Source organism: Episyrphus balteatus, chromosome 3, assembly GCF_945859705.1.
Source record: "Episyrphus balteatus chromosome 3, idEpiBalt1.1, whole genome shotgun sequence".
Lineage (NCBI taxonomy): Eukaryota > Metazoa > Arthropoda > Insecta > Diptera > Syrphidae > Episyrphus > Episyrphus balteatus.
This window is the reverse complement of record NC_079136.1, coordinates 1,215,171-1,241,384: the sequence shown is the minus strand read 5'-3', so window position 1 is coordinate 1,241,384 and position 26,214 is coordinate 1,215,171. Positions and strand designations below refer to the sequence as shown.

Sequence of the window (26,214 nt, the reverse complement as noted above, 5' to 3'; positions counted from 1 at the left end):
GTGACATCAGTCGTTTATGAGGTTGGTTCTACATTAGTGGAGACTCTGTTGCAGAAATGTTTTCTATTTCTGTTTCTATTTCTAGATATCTATAATTTTAAATTTTACTATTTTGTAGACTATAGGTCTTTCCAAAGCATTCTCTTATCTATAGCCCACAAAATTACTCAAATTGGTCGCTTAAGAAGGAATAGTTATGCATAATTTTGTATATTTTTTTTTATTTGATTCTCAAAAAAAAGTAAAATAATAATCTCGATGAGTTAAAATTAGGTGCGATTGATTTTGAAAGAAGTTTATAGCTGGGTTCTTCTTCTACAGAAAAAAATTTCTTTGAATGCATTCAGAAGTACTTTGCAGTGGATGCTGAAGCCCAAAAGAATTCAGCTAATGTGTGCACTGTGGTGTATGAGTATTTATTTTTTAAATTAAGAACACTTCCTTCTTCCACTGAATTTGAAAATGTAAATGTAAAACATTTGAAGAAATTAGTACGACTTTTTCGATGGGAAAAAAAGTTATCATAAACTTGGCGATAGGGCTTGAATCCGGAGGAGCTTAGTTCGGTTATAACATCCATGTACATTTTTTCCCTTGCTAGCAGAATTAACGTGCATTATATCGGTCGGCATTCAGGAATCTCCAACATTATGGCATACAAATATCTTTTACAAGTACGCATACGCCATAGTGAACAATTTAACTTCTGTTGCAGCTTTTAAAATTCAACGAAATTATTGTTGGCATTAGGTTTTAGAGAAATCTGGTGGGTTTTAACGATTAAGGCTGTTATGAAAATTGTTTTCTGTGAAATACGGCATTAAAACAAAAATTAAAACATGAAAATTAATTTATTTTATTGTTTTATTTTTTTATTTTATTATATCCAAATTATTGCAATATATTTGAGTGTAGTTTCCTACATCATTAAATATAATTCATAATAATTATATAATTAATCTCACATTTATCGTTTTTTTATTTATGTTTATCTATTAAAACATTTTTTTTTTACACTTACTACACATCGTTTCCTATTCTATGCTTTTCTAACTATAATTTTTTAATTATTTTTTATGTCCTACATACGTTTGGTTAAATGTTCACATTCAATACCTATATTATTTTTTATATTTAAACAAATATGATCGACCGGCCGATCAAATTTTGGTTTAAGACTCATGTGCAGTAATGTTTTAAGTTTTTTTTCTTTTTTTTATCGTATATCGTATCAAATTTAATAATTCATCGTTTTTTTATTTAGTGAATTCGAATTGTAACTAACAAGTGATGGCGTACAATACCCGATGCTTTGTATAAAGTAAAACATTGCTTTAGTTACATTTTTTTATATGAAGTTCGATTTTCGCTTTTTTAGTAACAACACCGAACGATTCTACGTTATGAATGTTTTTTTATTTTTTTTTTTATGTCATTGGCCATTTTGTTTATAAGTATATTGCACATATTACATATATATAATGTACCTATTCGAAATGAAATGTAGACTTATTGTATACTCGTATATACAGATTCATATTATTTATTTTATGTTTTATATCGCTAACGTGTATGAACGAATTTATGAATAATAATTTTGTTTTTTTGGTATGCAAATGATTTAAGTCCATATAGCAATTAAGACAAACAGCCCTGCGATTTCCAAAATAATAATAATAGAAAAAAAAGTTTAACTTAAAAAATAACATAATACGGTCCGTACTAATCGGCATCAAATTTTCTCCGATTTGTGTAATCGAAATTGAAGGGGAAAAATCCGCTAGATTCGACACCAAGATTTGAATCGTCTTCAGAGTAATCTTCGTCATCATAATTGCTAGGCTTCTCATTGATTGGGGGTGCTGTGGCACTGTGAGTTTCTTGAGATGCTATCGATAAAGATTCAAGAAGAGCGACTTCGTTGGCTTCTTTTTGTTGTATGAATTGATAGCTTGGACCATGGTGACTTGTTAAACTTGAAGGGACTTCAGTTTGCTGCTGTTGTTGTTGTTGATGTTGCTGTACGAAATCATTTTCTTTGGGTGTCTTGTTTACGGGTGAATTTTGTAAATTTTGATGTGTTGTTGTTGCATCTTTGTTCCACAGGTACTGATTGTGATGTCGTTGATAATATTCATGTAAATTTTTATAAAATTGTTCTGCCGATATTTCCGAGGAGTTTACAAGTTGTATAGCAATTTGTTCAGGTATAACTATTTTGTCTGAAATTAAATAAAAAAAAAGGTGATTTACTTAAGTAAAAATGTTTCTTATAGAAATATTATCTAATTTCTTAATTAATTGAGTTGTGTGAAAAATTATAAAGTAAACCTTTTTAAAATGTTTCATAGAACGTTAATTTTTGTTACAAATCGAAACAACATTTTTTTGTGTGTCAAGAAATTATGTTAAGAAATTCCTTTTTCTAATTTGTCAAGAACCATATTAAATTTTTGAAACACAGAATAATTTAATACAGAGTTTTGGTAACAGAATTTTTAGCCCTAACTTCAAAAGTTGGAAATTTGTTTCAAGAAGTTAATCTTAATTTAAAGTTATTCACCATAATCGCTGCAACGCTAAAAGCATTGGTTGGTTGATTCACTAGAGGGGGAATTGAGTTTTTTTAGGACCAAAATTAATGTTACCAATCATAAAACCAAACGAAGTAAGTTAATTTTTTTTTGTCAAAAACGGCTCAAACGATTTTAATTAAAATTTTGTGCAAGTAATGCTACAAATAAGACCCAATTTTTGAAATAAAATTAATATTTTTTTAAACTTTTTTTTTGATTTTCTCGTAAATGATCAAGTCGGTTTCAGCAAAAAAAATTTATACAGAAGCGTTCAAGTAACATAAATATAAAATTTATTAAGTTTAAAAAAAAAAACATTTTTGGACTTAAAATATTAAAATTTTTACTATACATATTATGTATGTTTGAAAAAGTGTATGTATATTGGAAACAGATTCATTAGTTTTGTTGAAATTTTGCTATAAAGTGTTGATTAATATTTTCCTTAAACTGGCATATCAATGTTAGAAAATTTTTATATTTAAAAAAATATTTTTTTTTCTAAATACGTCTCTAAGGACTTGTTTTTACTAAAAATTAATTTTTAAACCAAAAATCAAATGTCATACTTCGTTTCGTGGTCAAAAGCATTTAAAACGATGTTTTAGTAATAATAAAAACAATTTTTATATTTTTTAAGTTATTCTAAAATCCCTTAAAAAAATTATTATTTTTCCCTATTTCTTTCTCATAAAAACATTTAACATTTCAGCTACTTTTAGGATAATAGCATGTACGTTTGTTCTTGTCCATATCAAAATTGCCATAACTTGTATGAGTGCTTAAAATGTAAAATGAGGTATCCGTCGGGGGTGGATATTTGTCTGCTCTGATTTCATACGAATCGGAGAGTTTTTTCCGGCAGCCCATCTCGATGCCTGACTTGTATGAAATCAGTGAATTTTTCTCTCCGAAGGATACTTGCTAGAGCCCCCAGGGCGAGTCGGCTAAGATGAAGTTGACAGTCAAATTGGTCTTTTTTCATGATCTAAAGCCCGTAAAACAACAACTTATCTTTACTTCTTAATCTTTATTAAATAAACTTATACTATGTAGCTATGTAAATTAAAACTTTAAACTTAAATCCTATACGAGCTTTTTCATTTAATTTAATACTTTGTTTTTTCTTTTTTTTGAACAATAATGGCTGATAAATATCTTCATTAACTATTCCAATTAACTATAAATTTCAATTTGACCTTGAATAACTTTGGAATGAGTTGATCAATTAAGATCTGATTTTTCAATCATCTAACAAACGAATTATATCAATATAGAAAAATAGATATTCCTGGGAATGAGCACTAACTAAGGTTTATCTGGCTATTGAAAAATTGGTCTCAAGTACATATATTAAATTAAAACTTTCAATTTCAAACATAAGAAAATAAAATTATGTTTAACGTAGCTTACTTAAAAGAAAATAAGATACTGTGACAAAAGTCCTAATCTGAATATGATTTGAAATCTTAATTAAAAGATAGAACTTGAGTTTTAAAACATTACAAAATAATAAAAAATATATAATTAAATGTATATAACGTGTGTATGCTTAACCTACCAAGAAAAAATATGCATATCACTTTACACTTCTTTGATGTTACATATTTCCTTAAAAAAAAAGTTACAAGGAAAAAAAAATCAAAAAGATACGCACTCTCCTCCCTTCTCTTACACGCCCATAACACAATAAGCAAATCCTTCCAATTAGAGAAAACAAGTGTATGCAAATTTTGTTTTCCTCTGAAATATACTTATTCTAAAAATCACAATTTCATAAAAGGATTCTTTTTTTGTTTTTTTTTTTTTTCTTTTCAAACCAAAAACAATTATTTATTCTCTTTAAGGAACACTTTACGCTTTGTTTAAAATAGCGTACTCACATTATGTACATAAATGTGTGTATGGGAACAACTACGGTAGTGCTAAAACTTTTTTTTTCTAGTTCTTTCTTTAATTCAGCTTATTCTAGTATTCTATAGAAGATGTACATAATATTCCTTTTTTTTTTGTATTTATTTGAAACTTGAGGGCTTGTTAAAAATAATGGATTTTTGTTTTTAAGAAAAAAATATATCAAGATTTTTTAACGAGGAGGTACTTAAGTGAAATTCAGGTATATTTTAGGACAACTAAAGAAAAGTATCCATTTGTTTGAACAAAGAGGTCCATTTTATAATAAAAGTGATTATTTTAAAGTTTCTAATAAGTGAATATTTTAAATTAAAAAAAAAATTTTCACAAAATTTGTAGGTCATATAATATTTTTATAATTAATTTTAATATCTAATTTCCTTTTATAAATATCATAAATTCACTTTTAAGATAATGAAGTATCCTTTCTTCATTAAAATATCCTTTTTTATTTTTTTTTTCTATTTTATTCTAGAATTAAATATAACCTTTATTATTAAACTTACCACAATTAGCCATTTTAGTAACAAACGGTCTAATACTCGGATCCCATATGAACACATAGTAAAGGGACAACATTATCGCAGCCAATGACACGCAAAATACATAAACGGCAACTGTGAGTATCCTTATGGCCTTTCGATTGTTTTGCGGCTGTTGATAGAATCTACTAATAGTTTCGGTAGGAGGAAGTTTGATTTTTTCTTCTAGTGAGCCTAGTTTTGAAATCATAGTTTTTTTTTATATATTTTTTTTTTTTTGTTTTGAAAAAAATTTGAACTTCTTGAACTTTCTCTGATATGTTCTTGTAATATACAATTCTAATAAATTCTGTGAAGCTACACACTAATTTTTTTTTGTTAATCTAATGCATTGACTTTCACTGATGAAGTGCACAAAAATAATGTGTATCAAAAAAACGAAATGTATGTAATTATTATCCGTCGCTTATTGTGTCCCGAATGCAACTGCACCAATAATTTCTCAGATCCGTTAGAGTGTTGAAGATTTCACTTAAAATAGCTTTTTAGTGGAATGTAGTGTAGAGTGAACAGCAGGAATGGGGCGCGACAGCAGCAGAAGCGACACGACACACTCATTGGAAAGGGAGCCAAGTCTGATTCTGAAACTGCTTGGTTGGTTGAACGGAGGACGAAGACGACGATGATGGCGAGGAGGAGGACGACGACGCCAAAGACGAGGACGTGTGTACATGCACACAGCGACAGCACACTCACTGTGTCAGAAAAAGTCCTGCTCCTGCCTGCCTGCCTGCTGTTTGCTGCCTTTCTGCCTTATGTTTCTCTGCGAATCGATAATTCTACAACAATTGTGTGCAAAAAGGATTCAGGTTAGTGACCGAGAATCGGGTCAGTAGGACACCATGCAATTTAGTGATTTCTGGTTTGTGTGTATAAAAAGCTTTCAAGGTAGAAGCGCCCGAGTTGTTCGTGTCAAAGTTTTTTGTAAACTCAACCAAGTTGAACCCATTTTGTGGTGTATTCGTGTGTGTGTGTGTGGATGTGTGTTAATAAATCTAGAGCACCACAGGAATACCTATAATTTTCTAGCAAAACAACGACTAGGTACTGTTGTAGGTACGTACCCTCTCGTCCGTATACCGTACTCATATAGGACGAACTTACCTATATAGTTGTTGTTTGTGGGGTTCTATCGTATATTCGAATGTAAATATTTGAAGTCCTTCAATGATCTGACTATAAATTTATGACCCTCTTTTGAGTTTTTCGAGGAAGAGAAAGGTAAAGTATTAATTGTTATGTTATAGATGGTATATTCATACAACCCTCTCACCTCTCCCCTGCTTGTTCGTGTTTAAGTTTTCGTCGTTATTTCTTAGTAAGTTAGACAGTATTGTGTATGGATGAAAAAAAGCTTTATGGTTTACTTTTTAAGGGTGATTTGGTGTGCTAAATTGAAATTAAATATTTATTAGAATTTTTTTTTATTTTTGAAAGTTTTAGTTTCTTTTGTTAGAATGTGCGTAGGTATAGAAAACTATCGTAGAAGATATATTTAACCAATTCATATACATAAATAGCTTAGATAATCACATAGAACGAGTTTGTTTTACTTAGGGACAACATGGTGTATACGCACTTTTTTTTTTATTTATATTATTATGCTTAGTTTAACATTAAATTGGTGTTTTTTTTTATAGAATTGACTATTAATTTAAAAGCATTCGATGTAAAATGATTATTTTTGCTGGTCATTCACGCATAAGTTATTTCCTAAATATATACATAATCGTATCTATATATTAGGTTTCCTTTACTGTGTATATATGAGGTCTAATCTATCTAGGTTAGTATGTGATAGGAGTTTCTTGAAGCTTTTATTATTTATTTTTAAGAGATTGTGTGTGCTTATTGAAACTTAAAATGATATATAATTCTTGAGTAGTCAGGTTATTATAAGTGCTGTTTGCCAACAGATTTTAATAGTTTTAATTTTAAATTAAAAAATTAAAAGCAATATGCATTGGGAATTGGGATTTGATTGCGAATATCTTCTAAAGGGTTAGTTAAAGCAATTGATTTGGTACTGAGGACCTTTTTTGTAGAACGTTTCAATTTCTTATAAGAATTTGTCAATTCCATTGTCAACTCGGAGTCAGATTTCTCATACTTACATCTAAAAAAAACTTGGTGAAGAGGGAGAAAAATGAAATAACTGGACTCAGGATTTGTTTTACATTTTTTGTCTGAACATTTATTATTTTTATTATATAAGATTTTTGTTGATTTTTTATGCAGATATTCAAATTTTACACATAAATCTAGAAAGCAAATAGAAAACTAAATTTTTTCAAAATGGCTCTTACGATTTTCATTAAAATTTGTATGGCAAATATTTTTATTTAGAAACTATTTTTGATTAATTTATTGTTAAAACGGTTTGATGAATTTTTTGGAACTTTATTTTAAGTGTTTATTAATATTTTCTTTAAAATGACATTCAAATCTTTCTTTTGAGAAATGTAAAATTTTTTTTTAATGACTCTAACGGTTTTTCTTACATGAAATCAATTGGTCCAAATTATTCGAAACGGTGTTTATTAACATTGCTTATGAATTTCTTTAAGAAATAAAATCATATTTACTCTGACAAGCTTTAATGTTAGAGCTACTTTTACCATAACACCAAGTAAATGTAAATGCATTTTATTGGTGCCAAGGAGGTTATCCATTTTCTATGTTGGGATCAAAAAAAGACCAATCAATTTGTTTGACCCAACATAACCACTTTGTTTTAACTATTTTTCGGAATGATTTTTCCTTGAAGAAAATTTTAAAATCAAAGTAGAACGACTTTAATGTAAGTGGTTTTTGTAGTAAAAGCATAGGTATCATTCTTGTATAAAAATTTTGCATTGTTGATGCACTTCGTTTTGGAGTTACCCCGCATCCAAATCAAAAATCCATCTGAGATACAATTTATTTTATGTTATCATCCACATCCTCATAATTCCAATGTGTATTTTCATCAAAAAGAAGCTAACAGCGTCATTTAAAAAACAATCTTAGGTTATGGCATATGATCATAGGGTATTTTTGTTCTTAAAATCGCAATTTTTAAGGAAATTTGAGTCTTTTTTTATTTGCTCAAATAATTTTAATAAATTTTCAAATTTTGAAATGCTATGTGATGTGCTTTTTCCTTCTTATTACAAGCTACAAAATATTTCGGTCACTTCATTTCGTATAATGAAATTATGTTAAACAAAATAACAAATAATTCTTAAGGAAACACCCTGTAAATCACTTTACTTTAAATTTTTAAGACTCAAAACGTTAACCCAAGCGTGCAAAAATGTTCATTCGTTTAAAAGTTTTGATTTTGTGAAGTTGCACTCGTTTGCTTTCACATAGTACCTATATGCTATTCTCATTATATGAAGGCTGAAAAAACAAAGATATAAAAACTTTCCGTCTCGATGGGCATTCCTTTAAATATACCCCCAATGAAGATATTATACTCTAGTTCCCAGCAAACACTGTCTTGTCTATTGCATCCTAGAAAATGATTTCATCTTCAACTGTGTCAAAACCACAGTATCACTATGTTGTGTATATATTTTATTAAATAAAACCAACATGCATATAAACACATTCCTTTGTAGGTTTGTGATCTAAAAACAAAACCGTGTTTTGTATCCTCTCTTAAGTGTGAACGAAGTGTAGGTTACCGCTAGGGTACCTCCCATCTGCAATCAACCTCCTTCAAACGAAATCTTAAAAACTAAAATTAGGGCAAGGATAAAACCAAACATGAAACAGTAGGGTAACCGGTGATAAGCATCCGGATTAAAATAAGTTTAAAATACAAAGATAAATTTATCATTTTTGAGCTTCAAAAAAGCTTAGTTAAAAGTTCTACAAGAGTCTTATCTAAAAGCTCTACAATACCCTTGTTTAATCTAAAGCTAGCTTTAAAATTATCATTTTAAATTATATGATAGAAAATTTTCCCATTTTCGGAAAACTGCATCCTACTGTGGGTCTTTATTTTCCTTTTGTAAATTGCCTTGAGGCTGGTTGGTAATGCGGTGACGATATGCTTTCAAATGAAAATTCTTTTCTAGGGCTTCAATTCCACCATTGAAACTGTGTGATGATGGTCAAGAATAAATTTCTCTTTAAATTGGATTTGTACTGCAAAACAAATCGATTCACGAGACGGCACCAAGAAGGACCTAACTCAAAGAAAAATATTTGAACTTGATTGTTTGATGTTTACACATTTTCAAATTGCGTCGTATAACTTACAAATCTGGGGCATTCCGACTTGAGAATTCTTTGTTTCTTTTTTGTTTTTCCAATTTTTTTCCGGCTATAAATGCAGAATGAAAATAAATAATTAGCAGACGAAGACGTGATGAATGAATTTCGATTCGTTTTTACTAGCTGCACTTATTACAGAGAACGTAGGTAGTTGTGGATGTGTGTAGGGTAAAATATTGTTTTTTGCTTTTGTTTTTATTTATTCAGGCAATAATATACTAGTACTGATGAAATTATAAATATTTGTTGGGTTGGATGGGGTAAATTTTCAGTCATGCCTGAAATTGTTCCAGACAGTAAAAATGTAACGCAGAAGTAAATCCTACGTTTTAAATTTAAACGCCGACTGCGATATTTGATATTCGGCTAAATAAAGGCCATAACTTTGTAAACAAATTACGTCATAATTTTAAGGATTTTCTTTGCATTTAATTTAGTTACTTTAAGGGGTTATACCTAGTTGTAATTTTTTTTTATCGTATTTTGAATGTACATAATATAAGAATGTTGTCCGATTTCACATTGATACAGCAATTAGTTTCTGAGAAAATACGTATTTGTGAAGACTTGTTAACTAAGTTTACATGGTTCGAAATTGTGTTTTCAAAGTCGGTGAGCAAAATCTCTCCGAAACGCCTGCAGTAATCGGCTTGAAATTTTACACAATTTTCTTCGATACTTTTGTCAGGCAATGAACGAAGGATTAAGGTTTCTGACTTTTAGTTGATTTTTTAAGCCACTTTAAAGTGTAAATATTTGTGGAAAAAAACGATTTTTTTCTCGGGGAAGCCGCCATTTTGTCAAAAATCAAAATTTTGATTATTCCTTCGTTCATTAACCTGCCGTCGTCTATCCTGGAAATTAATCTTTTGGTTTTTTTAATTTTAGGTGATTCGGATCAGAGATATCTTGTTCTCCGCCTTTTTTTTGAAGTCGTCAAGGAGATCTGCTACAAAAATAACGGAACCCAATATTTTTTTTTTTAAAACACAACGAATTCTTTTAATACATTAAAACCAATGCCCACTGATTTCAGTAGTTTTCTTATGACTCGTATGCATTGCGATTTGGATACGATCATCTTCTAAACGGTTAAAGCAATCAATTAATCAAAAAAAATATATCTTGCTAATTTGAAATTGATTTCGATTTTTCGGAGTACCAAATCAAAAAAAAAAAGAATTTCAATTTTTTTGACCCATCCTAATGTACCTACATGTATTCTAACAAACATAATAAAACATACCCCCTTTGGAACTTTATCCAATTTTTCAAAGCGATATCATTCTGGATTCAAGATGAGTAGGTACTTTGAATTATGAACTTCACAACAGTTATGTCAGAATTGACCTAACAGATTTAGTGAGACTATTCTGAGATTGAATGAAAGGATGTGGTGCATTTAAATAGAAAATGTATCTCTCACTATTGAACTTAAGTTGCAATAAGAAGAAAATTTTGCCATGAGGTCAGCTTGCATCTAAAAAAGGATGATTTTCGTTATGAAAAAGTTTTTTTTATCTCACGAATTTTGAAATGTATATGTATTTCTACCTTTAATTACTTTTGCCTCATAAAGAAACTTTTCCACAGTTCTGTCTTCTGTACTTCCCCCAGTAGATTATGTTAACAATAATTTGATCTAATATTTCAACACAGCTGTTCTTTTGAAATGTAGGAGGTTTTCAAGAAATGTTCTTAAAAAAAGTTTCCTGTGAAAACTAACTTTATATAGATCTGTGGACAATTCGACGGTATTAGGTCAAATAGAAATATATGTTGCCTTGTTCTTTTTCACAAACAAAACTTTCTGTGGGAGATTTCTAATCTATGACAAAACCAGCGATTGTTTTTCAAAATACCTCCAAATCTGAATTTGGGCACAAAAAATGTTTTTTTTTTAGACCTTCAAACATTGCAATTGCTCTCAATTTTCATTAAAAATAAGTCTGTTTATTAAAATTTAACATTTAAAAAAAAATTGTCAAAATTGATATTTTTTTAGTTCAAAAATCTTAAAAAGCTTCAATTGGAGAAAATGGCGAAAAAAAACTATTTTTAAAATTCTTATATGAAGCCTATGTTTTTTATTAAAACCATATATTTTATATATTGTTGGAAATGTTGAAATATCTTCTTTTGAGATTGAGGTTCAAAAATTAAAAAAGGTTGAAAATTGACAAAGCTAGAGCAATTGCAATGTTTGAAGGTCTAAAAAACCGTTTTTTGTCCCTAAATCCAGATTTTGAAGGCATTTTGAAAAACAAAATAGGTATGCAGTTTTAATATATTCAATTTATGCTGTACAAAACGTCACGGGAAGAATATTATCAAATTTCTTTTTTTTTTTGTTAAACAGTGTATTGAAATGTAAAAATCTGTAATTTTTCTAAAAAAACAAAGAAGCCAAAAAACTAAGTTAAATAAAAAATTTGGAAGATATGTACCTGTAAAGTTCTTTTGTGTTTGCTTTCTTAAAACAAACATTATTTCAAATACCTTTCGTGCTGATTTTTGGTGAATTATTTCTCGAACTTCGAATTTCATGGTTTTGACTTTTAAACGTGTGCATATCTCGAGTTTCATATTTTTTACATTTTTTGTTTGTATGTGTGACTTTTATAATATTAACAATATCTATCGATTCCTGTATCAATTTTGTTCTACCACTTTTTTTTTAGAAAATAGCATTTTGCCTTTTTCTAAATTCAACCCAGTTTACCCTCCTAAAATTTCAAATTTCTAAAAATCCTAAATATTCAAATTTTTAAATTTAATTTTCTCTGACGTAATATTTTTGTTTGCACCTCTAAAACTTTCCGTATAAGCAGGGTAGCGCTGTCGAAAAAACTCAAAAAACGAACTTTAAAGCTTGGCAACCCTATGCCTTGACAGGATATCTAATATAACTCTCAACTCAACGATTAGGGTAGGTCGTCCCATGCGGGATCTTAGACTATTATGGAACACAAAATAACAGATTGTAGAACAGTTTTTGGATTCATTAAGCACACCTATGTTTTGGGTTCAATTGGGAAAGGATCGTTATTTTCATTTGGGCTGTACTTGAACTATTCACACTGTCAGTATATAAATCTGTGGTGCTTGGTATACCAATGGTAACTGGCAAAATGGCTTTCAAACGATTATTTCAATTTTTTTTAACCAGTACCTATTTGGAAATATTTAAAGTAAATAATAAAACATAAACATAAATACAATTTCCATTGTTCGAAATAGTAAACATTTCTCAAACAAATATTAATTCACACATTAGTTGCTTAATACTACAACGATCTTGAAAAAACTACATAATTTTCAATAGTTACCTTATATTTTGTGTTTTCATAAATTTATATCAATATAATTTCCATCCGTTAAAGACGTTTTTTTTTTGTACATCTACTTAAACTTATGATTAATTAAATAAAATTTTTTTAAGTACTATTTTTTAATTTTTTAACTTATTTTAAATAATATATCCCATTTTTTACACAGCATTTTGTTAAAACAGAAAAATGACTCAAGTTCCACAAAAACTCTTATCATAGCGAATCGGATCTGTCTACTTTAATCAGGAAGTGTGTTTTAACTTCCCGATCACATACATTTCAAAACATTGTTAAAATCACTTCGAAAGTATAGATTTCTTTGTTTTTTTTTCACTTTATCTTAACCTAATATAGAAGTTGTTTTAGTTGGTTTAAACACTGGAGGCATTTTCGAGTCCCAAAAGAATACATAATAAAATGACAAACCAACTCCTACACCCGACAAAGCAAATAAATAAACGAATACTGTCAAAACCCGCTTAAATCTTTCCGAAAATTGCTTTCGTCTCGAACGAGTTATTATTTCTTCCAATTCTTGAATAGATTGCGGTGGTGGAATATATTCGTTTTCGACAGTGTTTTCAATTATTTGAACAAGTTTTGGCATTTTTGCTAAAAGTTTAATTTAAGGCGTTTATAGTAGACAGGTCTATTAGAACGATTGACAAGGAATCTCAGTTAATACTACGGCCAGATGTCACAATTCAATCTGGATTTGAATTCTTTAATTAAAAAAATCCAATTAAAATCGACAAACTAAAGTATAGTGTACCTTACTTTTAATGACAATTCAGCTGAAAATTAATCCTTTTTACAATGTGATACACCTTCACCTTACACCTTCGATAATCCGTCTCATTTGGCCTTCTCTTTAAATATTTACGCGCAAATCAAAAACTTACCTACCACGCCATCAAAGTCACAATGAGTTTTGTTTTTGTTCTGTTTAGCCAATATGATGATGTTGTTTGAATTCTGGGAGTGCTGGCATTCTGGAATCCCAGAGAAATAAGTGATAAATGGCCAATGTCATTCCCATGCCTCCAAGTCCGCCCAAGTACATTCCCAAAGTTAGGATTTTAAAGGTTTGTGACTCAAAAAATGATGCTTTCTTAGGTGGTTCTTCTTTTTTATCTTCGTTATCGATGTCGGCCATGGTATACTCTTTATTTACTCTGAATGCAAATTGTTTGAACACAAAAAAAAAAAGAAGAAAAACTATCTTTTCTAAAAAATCTTGATTATCTTAACTTGATGTGTGTATCGTTTCTTAGTTTGAACTAAACTAATGTATTTTATAGTTTCTTAAGGTATTGCCTCTTCTTGGTTTTCGATTTAGGAAACACAAAGGGCATGTAATTGAGTATTGAGGACACAAGTAAGTATAAGTGAGAATTCGTCACTTTTAACAGAAATTTGTTGCCCCTTGGTTTCTTCTCAGGACCGCATCGATTCTCAACTGCGGGCCTTTTTTAAGAACACATTTTTCTTTTATTTCTATCTTTTTCATAAGGATGAATTTCTATTTAAATTTGTTGTTGGTTTTCATAGTCTAAAAGTTGGATTAGTTGCATAAGAAAAATAAATTAATCTTTTGAAACACATGGGCCCTGATATTCAAGTGCCTAGTTAGTCTTAACATTCTGCACATTTAGACGAACGGCCATGTAACTTCTAAGTACATTTGTATATTCTTTAATTTAGTTTAAAAGCTAAGGGATGTAGATAAGTCTTAAGTATACATTTGTCTTGAACATTTTCAAGACAAATAGAAAAATCTATAATACATACGTATTTGGTTGTCAGACTCACATGTGAGGCATTAGGTTTAACGTTAAGTTAAAAAATGTTTTGCGTTATACTCGTAGTATGGTCACTATAGTAAAAAAAAAAACGAAAATAACGATTACGTTAAGGGTGACATAAATGAAATTAATTTTCGTTGTATGTTTCAAGGTCAATTCACCGGCACACAAAAAAAAAAAGTGTCATGAACCAGAAACCAGACCTATCTTTCTATATGTTTTTGGGCACGCTGAATCCGAATTTGAAGTCCGTTTGGCCCCATCACCCTCCAGTTTTGAGCTGTGAGTGCATTTTGTTTGAATTTTTAAGACTTTTTTTGGAGTTTTTTGCATTTTTCTCAAAACTGAAGGGTGACCGGGCAAAACGGACTTGAAAATCGGATTCAGCGGTCCCAAAAACATATAGAAAGATAGGTCTGCTTCCTGGTACATGAAACTTTTTTTTTGTGTGCCGGGTATGACAGCGACATGTCGCGACAGTGCTAGCACACAAAAAAAAAGTTGTATGAACCAGAAACCAGACCTATCTTTCTATATGTTTTTGGGACCGCTGAATCCGAATTTCAAGTCCGTTTTGCCCGGTCACCCTCCAGTTTTGAGAAAAGTGTAAAAAAGACCCCAAAAACTACCTTTTTTTGAGTTTTTTGCATATTACTCAAAACTGGAGGGTGACAGGGCCAAATGGACTTGAAATTCGGATTCAGCGGGTCCAAAAACATATAGAAAGATAGGTCTGGTTTCTGGTTCATGACACTTTTTTTTTTTGTGTGCCGGTGTTATTAATATAAAGGACTTTTGGCTGTGTTTGATTTGTGAAAGTTCAAAGAAGTAAATTCGAAATTAAGTTGTTTTAAAAGAGTTTCATATTAAAATACTCATAGCAAATATTTTAATATTTGGTTCACTGGGAAAACTATCAATATACAAAGTGATTCTACATCAACCAATACAATACAACTTTTCAGCATATTATACTATACTTCATATAGGATTCCTTTTTAAGTGCAATTTATATTTTTTGAAATGTACACATATTAAAATAAATTGTTAAACATTGTCAAAATGAAAAACATTAAAAAAGGGTAAATTTTAGCAAGAACTATGTTTGACAGCCTTAAAGCATTCAAATTACACTGGTCGGCAACGGATATAGAGCAAGAACCAAACCCTACTTTTCGAGAGGAATTTTGTGTGCTGAGTCCGAATCTGAAGTCAAAATTTCACTGGCACGTCATGTTTTTGAAATAATTGAATATTAATAGGTCAAAAACGCGTGTTTTTGGGTACATTTGACATCGAATTAAATCACCGTTATTTTTTTTTTTTTTGTAAAACTACTTATGCAATCTCAAAACGCCATATAAACACGTCCTAAAGGTATTTATATTTTTTCAAAATTATTTTTTTTCTCAAAGATATTGAAAAAAGAAATTTATGATAGATATCTCAAAATCTTGATTATTTTTTTCAAAGTAATGAATGGTTTTTTGAATCAAATTCCATCTTGCGTCTTCTGATTTGGACTTATAAAGAGCAACATATTACGGAAAATATATATTTTTGACTAAACATAAAAAAAAAACTCAATTAAAAATTAGTTTTTGAAGCTTTATAGCGAAAATAGTTATGAGTATAGCTCAAAAACTAGACGTGATAGAAAAAATCTGTAAACAGTTTTGAATTCAGCACACTTAAGTCAATCAAAATCACCTTATAAAGTTCTTGCTCCCGACTTTTTTTAGTTTTTTGCCGACCAGTGTTATTAAAAACTGTAATTTTACTCCAGGGACTCAAGGCTTATGCACTGAGGGAAAAAACGCAACGTAAAATGTAAAATGTTCAACGTTGATTTAATGTTAAAAAAATTAACATGAAACTTCTTCAAAATAAAATTGAAACAACGCCAACGTAAGAAATTTTTTTTATTTTTGTAATATTTAATTTAATAAATACAAAAATACAAAAAAATACAAAAAAAAAACTAAAAAAAAAAAAAAAAAAAAAAAAAAAAAAAAAAAATACAAAAAATTGCTTGCTGTGGCTGTTCTAGTTTTTAAGTAGTTTTAATTAGTTTGTAAGTAGTTTTAATTAGTTTGTAAGTTTTAAAAAAAAGAAAAAAAAATGATAAGATTCCAAGTTTTTTTAAAATTATTTCTTGGTGAAAAATAAAAACCATTGAAATATTAGTATAAAAATAGTTATAAGGCCGAAAGGCATTAGTATTAAGAAAATTGAATTATAACTTAGAGTGCCCGTATAGGGCCAGTAAGTTAGTTGTAAGTAATTGATAAGTAGGCTAGTTTTTATGAATTTTTGTCTAGCTTTAAGATAGTTTTAAGTTGATGAAAAATAAAAATGAATTGAAAATTGAAAAAAAAAAGCATTCGCCTAGTAACCCAATAGTTGTAGGTTCGATCCCCAGCGGCTGCCCATTTTTTCTTTTTTTTTTAATAAATTGATGCTTTTTTTAAAGTTGAAACAACTTTTATTTAAAGATGTTTTATAACGGTAAACCATTTTAAACTAACGATGTTCTATTTTGATTTTAAAATTTTCGTCTTCAACGCAAAATCATTCCGAAAAATAGTTGAATCAACGTGGTTTTCGTTGATTATAAGTTGTTTTTTCCCTCAGTGTGATAAACCGTTGAAAATTCTTTAGATTAATATTATGTATTCTAAATAACAATTATTGTTTGTACAGTATCCTTAAAAATTAAGCACAGATTTTTTTCCAATGGGTGATATGACCGAAAAAATAACAAAACATAAAAATGTAGGTACCTAAAACATAACAACAAAAAAGTCATTCATACATGGAGAAAAAAGACCACCCAAAATTAATTTAGCGAATTTCTGCATGGTTTTTTGATGAGATGACTTCCGTCTTAAAAATAGAAACAGATAAAAAATCATCTTAATTTTTGGAATGCTCAAATTAGACTTAATTTATCATCTTATTTTTATATGGAAACGTTTTAATAAAAAAAATAACGGGCTGTCACTGGGGATCGAACATTCAACTGTTGGGTCACTAGGCGAGTGCCTAACCATCGTGCTATCTCACTGTTGGAAATACATAAGTTAAGTAGGATAAACTGCAACTACGATTAAGATGGAGTCCACTTATTTTAAGCGGGAATCGTTTTGTTTAAAGATGGTAGGATTTAAGGTGGGCATCATCTTATTTTAAGGTGCCCTTTTTTCTCCGTGTAGAAAAAAAAATATTTATCAGTAAAACTATAACTAAACCATTCATATTAAGTTTGCTGGTAATTCTGAACCACAAATGGGTACAAAAATAGGAAAAAAAAAAGGAGAATGGATTTGATATTCTCAAAAAAACAATAATTAAACATTGTGCTTAACTGTTTTAACATTCAAACTTGAGTTTTCAAAACTTGTTTATATAAAAATGAACACAGTTCATTATTAGCTGCGTTCCTTTAGAAATATTTATCTACTGCTTAGTACTTAAGACTACTTTGAACTACTTTTGCTATACTGAAAAAGTAGTTAGAAGCAGCTTAAAGTACTAAGCAGTAGATAAATATTTCCAAAGGAACGCAGCTATTATGTCTTGACTTTTTATTATTTTATTAACTAAAAAGAACTACAAAAAATTAAAAGGAAGAAAAAAGTGATTGAAAATTTTTACACGTCAGCCCTATTTTTAGTATCATTCACAAGTAGTAGGTTTTATAATAGCTTGGTTTAAATATGTTCGAACACAGATAAAAGTTATTACATTTTACTCCACAATTTTACCCAATTTAAATAAAAGTAATCTTTTATTCAAAGTAAATGTTATTTTAACTATGTATTTAAATTATAGGTTTTAAGATTTTTAATAAATTATTTTCAAAAATAACTTCAACTTGTCAAAAAGTTGTAGGACCCGTGACATCAAAAAATCACATTTTTTATATAAAGAAAATCTTTTTTATGTTAATTCGATTACTGTATCATCATCGATTAAAGGTATCATCATACTCTGTCTCAAAATTACTTCCTTTTTTGTCCCACCTCTGACGGAAAACATTAAAAAAAAGTTAAGTTGCCACATTTTTCTTTTAAAGTTTAAAGAATTTACAAATTCAATTGTAACTATGAAAGTCTATGTAAATTTGTCTAATAGTCAATTCTCAATTCACTTGATTATGGGTCCAAAGATTTGCTTATGAAACTTACTTTAAGTTTAACTGTCCAAATAACTTATCACATCTTTAATACTCACCTTTTTCACAAAAAAACACGATCCTCGTTATCACTAATGATGATGATGCTTTACAACCGGTATTGGTGGCATTGTTGAATCCCATAAAAATAAATGGAACACCGCCAAGACGAAACCTGTACCTCCAACACCGCCAAGATAAATTGCCAATGTCATCAATTTAAATAGTTTTGATTGAAAAAAATCGTCTTCTTTCTTTGGTGTTTCTTCTTTTTCCTCCGGAGTTCCACTATTAGGACCTTTGTTGGTCAAAAACCCCTTCTTTGTACTCATTTCGTTTGCGGTTGAGTTAAAAGTTTCGAAATAATTTCGTTCAGTTTTTAAATGACTTGGTATATGATAGAGGAAGGAAGTGGTTTTCTTTAGTCGATTGTCAAAAGACAACTAATTTTAAATCATGTTTAGGGTACATATTCATTGAATATAAAAATTAACATCTATTATATTTTCATTGCATATGTACAAAAAAAAAACAATGCCATACACTAAATATAATAGGATTTCAGTTATTTTCTTATACATAAAACAAAACATAGTAAAAAACAGAAGAAAAGATATGCAAAAGTTTTGCAAACGTCAGTGGTTTGCAAGGGATTATGTGTTTCCGAGTTCCATTGTTTTACCACCTTGACAAGCAATAATGGCAAATAATCCTCTTAGAAATGTAATGAACATTATCTAACCTATATTGATCGATCGAGTGTAAAACCTAAAGCTAATATTTTATTAAATTTGTATTTACAGATAAAATTTTTATTTACAAAAAAAAATGTACAAAAGATATTAAAGTTTTATTTTAAGATTTTAATAAACTTCATGACCATGAACTTTGGCAACGGGAGGCATTGTGGAATCCCAGAAGAAAAAGTGGTACATTGCAAATAAAAAGCCGATTCCACTGACCAAACAGACGTACATTGTCACTGACAGTAATCGACCGAGCTTTGAATCAATGAAAGATACCTCTCGTTTGAAGCCGAAAGACTCTGGTTCTTTTTCTTTGGCCTTGTCCTTACTTGACAAAAGACCGGATTTTCCGGCTTCAACGTCCCTATTTGAAGACATGATTAAGCTAACTTGGTTAGCTATTAATTTCACTACAAAACCACAAAAGTTGTTTTTTAGGGAACAATGGTGTTAGTATGGTTCTGAACTTTAACTGAATGTTTTTATCTTGGCCGAAATTAACAGGGGGACGGGTCTCGACTTTGGAATTTTTGGCGAAAAATCGGACAAGAGTCTTTGTTGTTTGTTGACCGCTCGGTATGTACTGAATTTTTTTCTTTTCATGCATAATGTGCATGGGCACCAGCAATTCCACCTTTAACATCGATTATTGAGCAATAAAAATAAAAAGAAAAGAAAAGAATTTCATTTTGGTTTTTGCTCGGGGGGGTATGCGATACAAGTATAAAAGGTATATGGAATTTACCTCAAACCCAATAGTGACGTTTAAGATTTTTTTGGGTTTCTTTATCGGTTGTAGCTTATTAAGAAATATAATTTTATTAAAATAACATAGCAAAAGAAATCAAATAAGAAAATGTTTATCGTGTAAAGTGTAAAAATGTCCATGAATGACAAAAAATTAAATAGCTAAATAAAATGCAAGACTGGGTCGCACGTACTTGCTCTTATAGTTCAATAATTTTTTTGGCTTTAAGAACTGTACAAAATTTAAACAAATTTGATTACAACAACACTGACCGATAAAAGAAAGTAAAAACAAAGGGTGCAATTTTTTCGTTATCTGCGTTTTTAGAGAAAAACTAAAAATGTAGTTTTATTGCAATTGCTTTGAATATTAATTAATCTAAATCTTAAAAGTCGTTAACGAGAATATCTCGAACATTTGCAAGATATAAAAGCAAAACATCTTTCAGAAATACATAATAATTCACCTGTAACTAGTTTGAAGAATTCAAAAATTTGTTAAGAGCAGTAGTAGTGTACTTATAGACGTACAAACACACATCTTACCTACTGATTGACTGACAAATGTCATATAACTAAAACCTCTTTCTTGGATTTCCTCATAATCTTAAAGTTGGTTTTGATTAAAATCTCGACTTTTTACTCGAAACGAAAACTTGACATGTAGAGCAAGTAAAAAGCAAGTAAAAATGGGGTGAGTGTCAGGCTCATTTCATTAAGTCGACCAACACATCAAAACATACACGAGAATAATAATTCTATCCAATTTTTTTTAAAGAAATAAAAAAAATAGTTACGTATACGCCCGAGTGTTTCGATTCTATACCATTGTTACTATCACATACCATTGTTACTATGGAAGACATGCGAAAACGGGTTGGAATGTTTTCAGATTATTATGGAAATCCAGTTTATATAGCCAAATATGATTTTGTATCGAAATCAACATCTTCTTTGGTTATCTATATCTAGAAAACTAAGGAAATATTATCTTTTTTTTTTTCTTTCTCATCTAAATGACAAAAATCTTCATAACTATTTCTGTGGAATTTCTATAACTTTAATGAAGACTACTTCCTAATTCTGACTAATTTCAGCCGAATACAAAATATTGCATGCATGACAATTTTAACTTGTCACGCCCGTAACCCTTTAAAAATAATAGCGCACAATTTTAAACGAATTAGTAAGTTGCTAAGGCAATTTAGTAAGATACTAAATTAAAAACCAGTTCACTTTTTTTCTTAGTAACTTACTTAAATGCCTTTAGCAATTTACTTGATCGTTTAAAATTTTGCTCTAATGTTTTTTAATAATTCTTCATCATTTTGTATCTAATTATAAAAGTGTTACTGATGTACACTCATCATATATGTACAAATGTACATAAATAACCGGAAAAAGTAAATGGAAATCATGTGTTGTAATGTCACACCCGTAACCCATTTAAATTTCATATTCATACTAGGCTAACTATACTTTCAATTTATTATGCACGTCATTACAAAAAAAAAAAAACACATGATTTTTAAAATGTCCATAATTACAAATTCTTCTAAGGCATTTATCGCAACTCATTTTTACTGGAAGATTAAAGTTGAAGTAATTTCCCGTAGGTTTTTGCTGTTGGATTCTGTATTAAATATTTACTGTGACCGGACTTAGAAGTCTCTGAAAAACGGCTATTTAGAATAAAATTTATAAAACTAGGTAGACGAAAAGTGTCACACTAACAATATAATGGGAACACCCTAACCTAACACTTAGCAGGTATATTTTGTGGATGAATACATTTTTTTGATTATTCGATAGATTGCTCTGCCTGACAGCAGTTGGTCTTCACTTTTTATAACTTTCGATCAACCCTTAAAAAATTATTAAAATTATTGGCTCAAATAAACACAAAAAATAGATAGCAAAAGTTTTTAGTAAACTTACAACCATAATGAGGGTTAGATTGCTGTACTGAAACGTACTTGAACCTAAAAAGATCTTACGTTTTCTCTTTTGTTTATATTTTTAAAAGAGCAAACCAAAGGGTTGGGGTTGAACTAACAAATTTCTTCGAATTATACATTACACTACATTTGTTCTTTAGGCGTTGGGATTAGGTTATATGCAATGTATAGTTTAGTGAAATCTAATTAGGAAAGACTTTGACATTCATTACAATGAGAAACTACAACCTTCGTCGGTAACACCTTCATTCAAAATGTATGCATTTGCGCATAAAAAATTATTTATGTCTTTTATGTTTTAACAGAAAAAAAAAACCATAAGAAAATTGAATAATCCTCACCAACTTGTGGTGAGAGTATAAAAATGATTGACACTTGTTTTTACTCTTGCATTATTTTATAAACAGTCTACCAGTGATATTCCGGAAAAAAAATATTTTTCTGACCGTTCAAAATATTTAAAATAATAAATAAAATTCAGAATGCCTGAAGAAAAACCAGCAGAAGTCAAAGAAGGCGAAGCCAAACCTGGTGAAAAAACTGAAAAGAAACAAGAGTTTTACGAAACCAAACTGTTTAGACTTTTGACACTTGGGATATATCTTGGTGGAGTTGGAGGCACAGGCTTCATGTTGGCGATGTACTATTTATTTTTCTGGGAGTCCAGGATGCCGGAAATACCACATTTAAAGAAAGTTTTGCATTAATTTTTAAAAATGACTCAAAGATCGAAAGCAATAATCTACTACAATATTGTGAAATCTTATTGAGATCCGTCTTCGTTTTGCCAGGAGCTTTGTCGAAAACTTAAAGTTAAGTTTGATTGTATTTTCGAAGTTGCATTTCATTTCGGTCGGATTCAATAAGAGCGTTCAATGCATCTAGTACAACTTTATATCAAAACATAATCAAAATGCATTCATTAATATTGTTATGTATAATATTATTATCCTCTAGTACAATTTTATAGTGCATAAGTGCCCAAAAACAGTTTAATATTACTTAGCATTAATTTAACCGTTTGCACATAAATACAAATACTTATCGATGTACATTATGTAATCTCAAATAACTTAAGTCCTTTTACATTATAATTAAATTAATCAACATGAAGATACTCAAATTATTAAGATTAAGTGAATATATTTAATAAACTTACATTTACCAAAGTTGTTTGTTTTTTATTGTTTATTTTTAATTTAATTTTGTCGTTGATTCTTTTCGATGGTCACAGGAAATCGTAAATATATTTCCGGCATTGTTGAGTCGAAGAAAATTAGGAAGTAAAATGATAGTGCCATTCCCATTCCGCTTACGCCCCCTAAATACAATATTAGGGTGATCCATTTAAATAATTTTGATTCGAAAAATAACTCTTTGTCAGACTTTGTTTCGTCGTTATCCGAAGTAGGTTTTGGTGGTTGACTATCAGCCATTTAGCAATGTGTGATATTTTTGTTTTAATGGATGATCATAAGGAATGGTCTTTTGCTTTTATACTACAAGTAATAATTAAAATTGACAGGAAGAATTCAAATTGAATAAGAAATTTGCATCAATTATTAGGTAAGAATGACAAGAGAGGTGCTATTAAAATTGCTAATCAGAGAAATTTTAAATCAAGTTTGTCAATCTCAATTATTATTATTATTGATTTTGATAAACTATTGAATATAATGGTATTTTAGAACTATTTTTGTGTTTGTAGAACCTCATAGGTATGCAACACTAAATTCGAATAAATTTCCCTATGCATTTTTGACAAAATTGTCACACTGATAGTTAATTTTTCAATATTTTTGATATACATAGTTCGAAAACTAACAAACCGATTCTCCTCCACAGAAACAACTTGTGAGTCACAAAAAGAATTTAAGAATTTATTTTCAGAAATATTGTTGTGAGTTGTGACCTCTATTCTATAGGAGATCTAATATTTGAGAACTTTTTTGATTTTCACAAGTTATTGTGACTGCGGGGAAGACTCTGGCTGTAAGCCGAGTTTTTACAATTTTACCCAAGACACTTGTTGAAGGAAATTAATGTCGTTTTCGATTGGCATTCCGGAAGCATTCAGAAGCCTTCTGAAAGTGTTTTAACCAAATTGTAAAACCAAATTTCCTTGAGCAAAAGCAAATAATTTTTATTTGATTATTCACCACAATACAGATATAAAATTCCAGAATTGAGGAAAAACTAATTAATGAATAAAAATTTAATTGCTTATTTGTTAGAGCAATGGCGACTTTTTACGACTCAATTTTTGTCGTTCGGTGAAGATTTTCGGGTTTAGTCGACTCGTGTGCACGTAAGTCGAAGATGACAAACAATCCCCATAGAAGAATTCTAGTCGACTTTAATTGTGTGGCACATTGTGCCGCTAAAATTGACTCGTGAAAAATCGGCATAATATATGGACCAAGCGTCTAATATGGAGCACCAAATTTTCTCCAAATACCCAAATGCAAAGAGCGAAAAAAAAGTAAAATCAAGTGTGGTGATAATTTTTTGTTTGCACATTACTGTTTTTATTTTTTTTTTGGAAAATGCCATTTAATATTTGGCTAATTCTTTTTTTTTATAAGAAAGCGAATATGTTATTTTAATTTTACGGTAAGATAGTTATTCCAAGCATTACCGTTTCCTTCTGAAATAATTTTATTTTTAAACATTTTACTGTGTGATATATGGGATTATATTAGTTCATACTTATTACTAAAGTTATATTAAAAACCATATTTTCTATTTTACTCCACGCAAGTATTTTGAAAATAAAAGAAATCATCCGAAACGGAAGACTTAGGATACAATCGCTATGAACAGAGCGATTGAGATGGTTTGGTTAGGTCCAAAAGTTGTGGCTTTTTAAAGCAAACCTATGTTCATAAGATATAAAATAGAAAACCTCGATAAGTTAGTTTTCCCACCTTCCTTTGAGAAAATACTTAGATGGTCCAAATAAAACCCTCCTCTTTATTTTTAACGTTTTTGAGTTTCCTCAAAATTAATTTTTTGTAATATTTTTTATAAAGTGAATTTTTATTTGCGTTGTTAGTTATTCATAGGAATGAACTATTGTTTTGTTTTAAATAAATATCTACATGGATAAACTTTAAATTTATCGATTTTATTAGCAAAAATATGATTGGTATTCCATATTCACCGACCTTACTCTAATATCAAAGCCTAGTACGTTGCTGATGCGAAACGAAAAATCCCATACAAAAATGACACAACGCAAATGAAAAATTTCGTTCAACTTTTCGTTCTGCAGTACGCTGTTCTACACAGCGAAATTGAAAACTCTCCACTTTTTTTTCGCACACAAACAATAATTGCCAGGGACATTAATTGTGTACAAAAAAATTAAATTTGAGTTTTTTTTTGTTTTTGTTGTTCATTTTGTCAGTGCATGTCCTTCTGAGATACGTGTTTGCTTTTTTTTTTATTATTTATGTTTTGCAATTTGTGAATATTTTTCCGTCGAGATTTCGCAAGCATTTCGTTGTCCTCGTGGAGACCGATGGGAAATTTCGTTTCGCATCTGCAGCGTACTAAAGCCTAGTACCTACAAGGAAAATGCTAACGAAAAAATTTCATCGAGTATTCTGTCAAAGTCAAAATAAAAAAATTTCAAATGTATTGATTCAAAGTCAAGGAAATCAGCAGGAAATAATTTTTAAACACAAGAAAGAAAGAAATTGGGTGCGTTCACGTACGCACAGATACCCTATCCAAGATACCTAAGTATCCGATACGTTTGTGAACACGAATCAGCTGTTCTTCAAATCCCCATAAGATACACGAGAATCCAAAAATTTTTAGGATACCTTTGGATTTTTTTGCTTGTCAATACATGTGTTCGATCAGCTGAGATTTTATATGGGATTACAACAACACAAAGGTATCCAGATACCCTTAGATCGGTACGTGAACGCACCCATTAAAAGTGAAAAAACCGTGAAAACTGCTATTGGAATAAAAAAAAATGCACAGGAAAACAAAAAGTAAGTGACAAATGAGTGAAAACTCTCCAATTTTTCCCTAGAGTACTGAGAAACGAAATTTTTCGTTCAAGATTTCGTTAACGAAATTTTGTGTGGAAAATTTCGTTTCTCTTCAGCTGCATCCCAGGCTTAAACAAAGATGAT

General features: G+C 29.7%; 1 protein-coding gene across 3 annotated transcripts; it reads right to left on the bottom strand.

The window, feature by feature from the left end:
- Nucleotides 1-846: 846 nt before the first annotated feature.
- LOC129914063 (uncharacterized) lies at nucleotides 847-19,119 on the bottom strand. Of its 3 annotated transcripts, none has more exons than XM_055993112.1 (2): nucleotides 18,672-19,119; nucleotides 847-2,222 (listed from the first exon to the last, which is right to left on the bottom strand). In XM_055993112.1, the coding sequence occupies exons 1-2, from the start codon at nucleotides 18,754-18,756 to the stop codon at nucleotides 1,723-1,725; spliced, it is 585 nt and encodes a 194-aa protein (XP_055849087.1). In that variant the 5' UTR covers nucleotides 18,757-19,119; the 3' UTR covers nucleotides 847-1,722. The 3 variants fall into 3 exon arrangements, with proteins under 3 accessions (XP_055849087.1, XP_055849088.1, XP_055849086.1); XM_055993113.1 differs by lacking the exon at nucleotides 18,672-19,119 and adding an exon at nucleotides 9,284-9,608; XM_055993111.1 differs by lacking the exon at nucleotides 18,672-19,119 and adding an exon at nucleotides 4,997-5,476.
- Nucleotides 19,120-26,214: the final 7,095 nt, after the last annotated feature.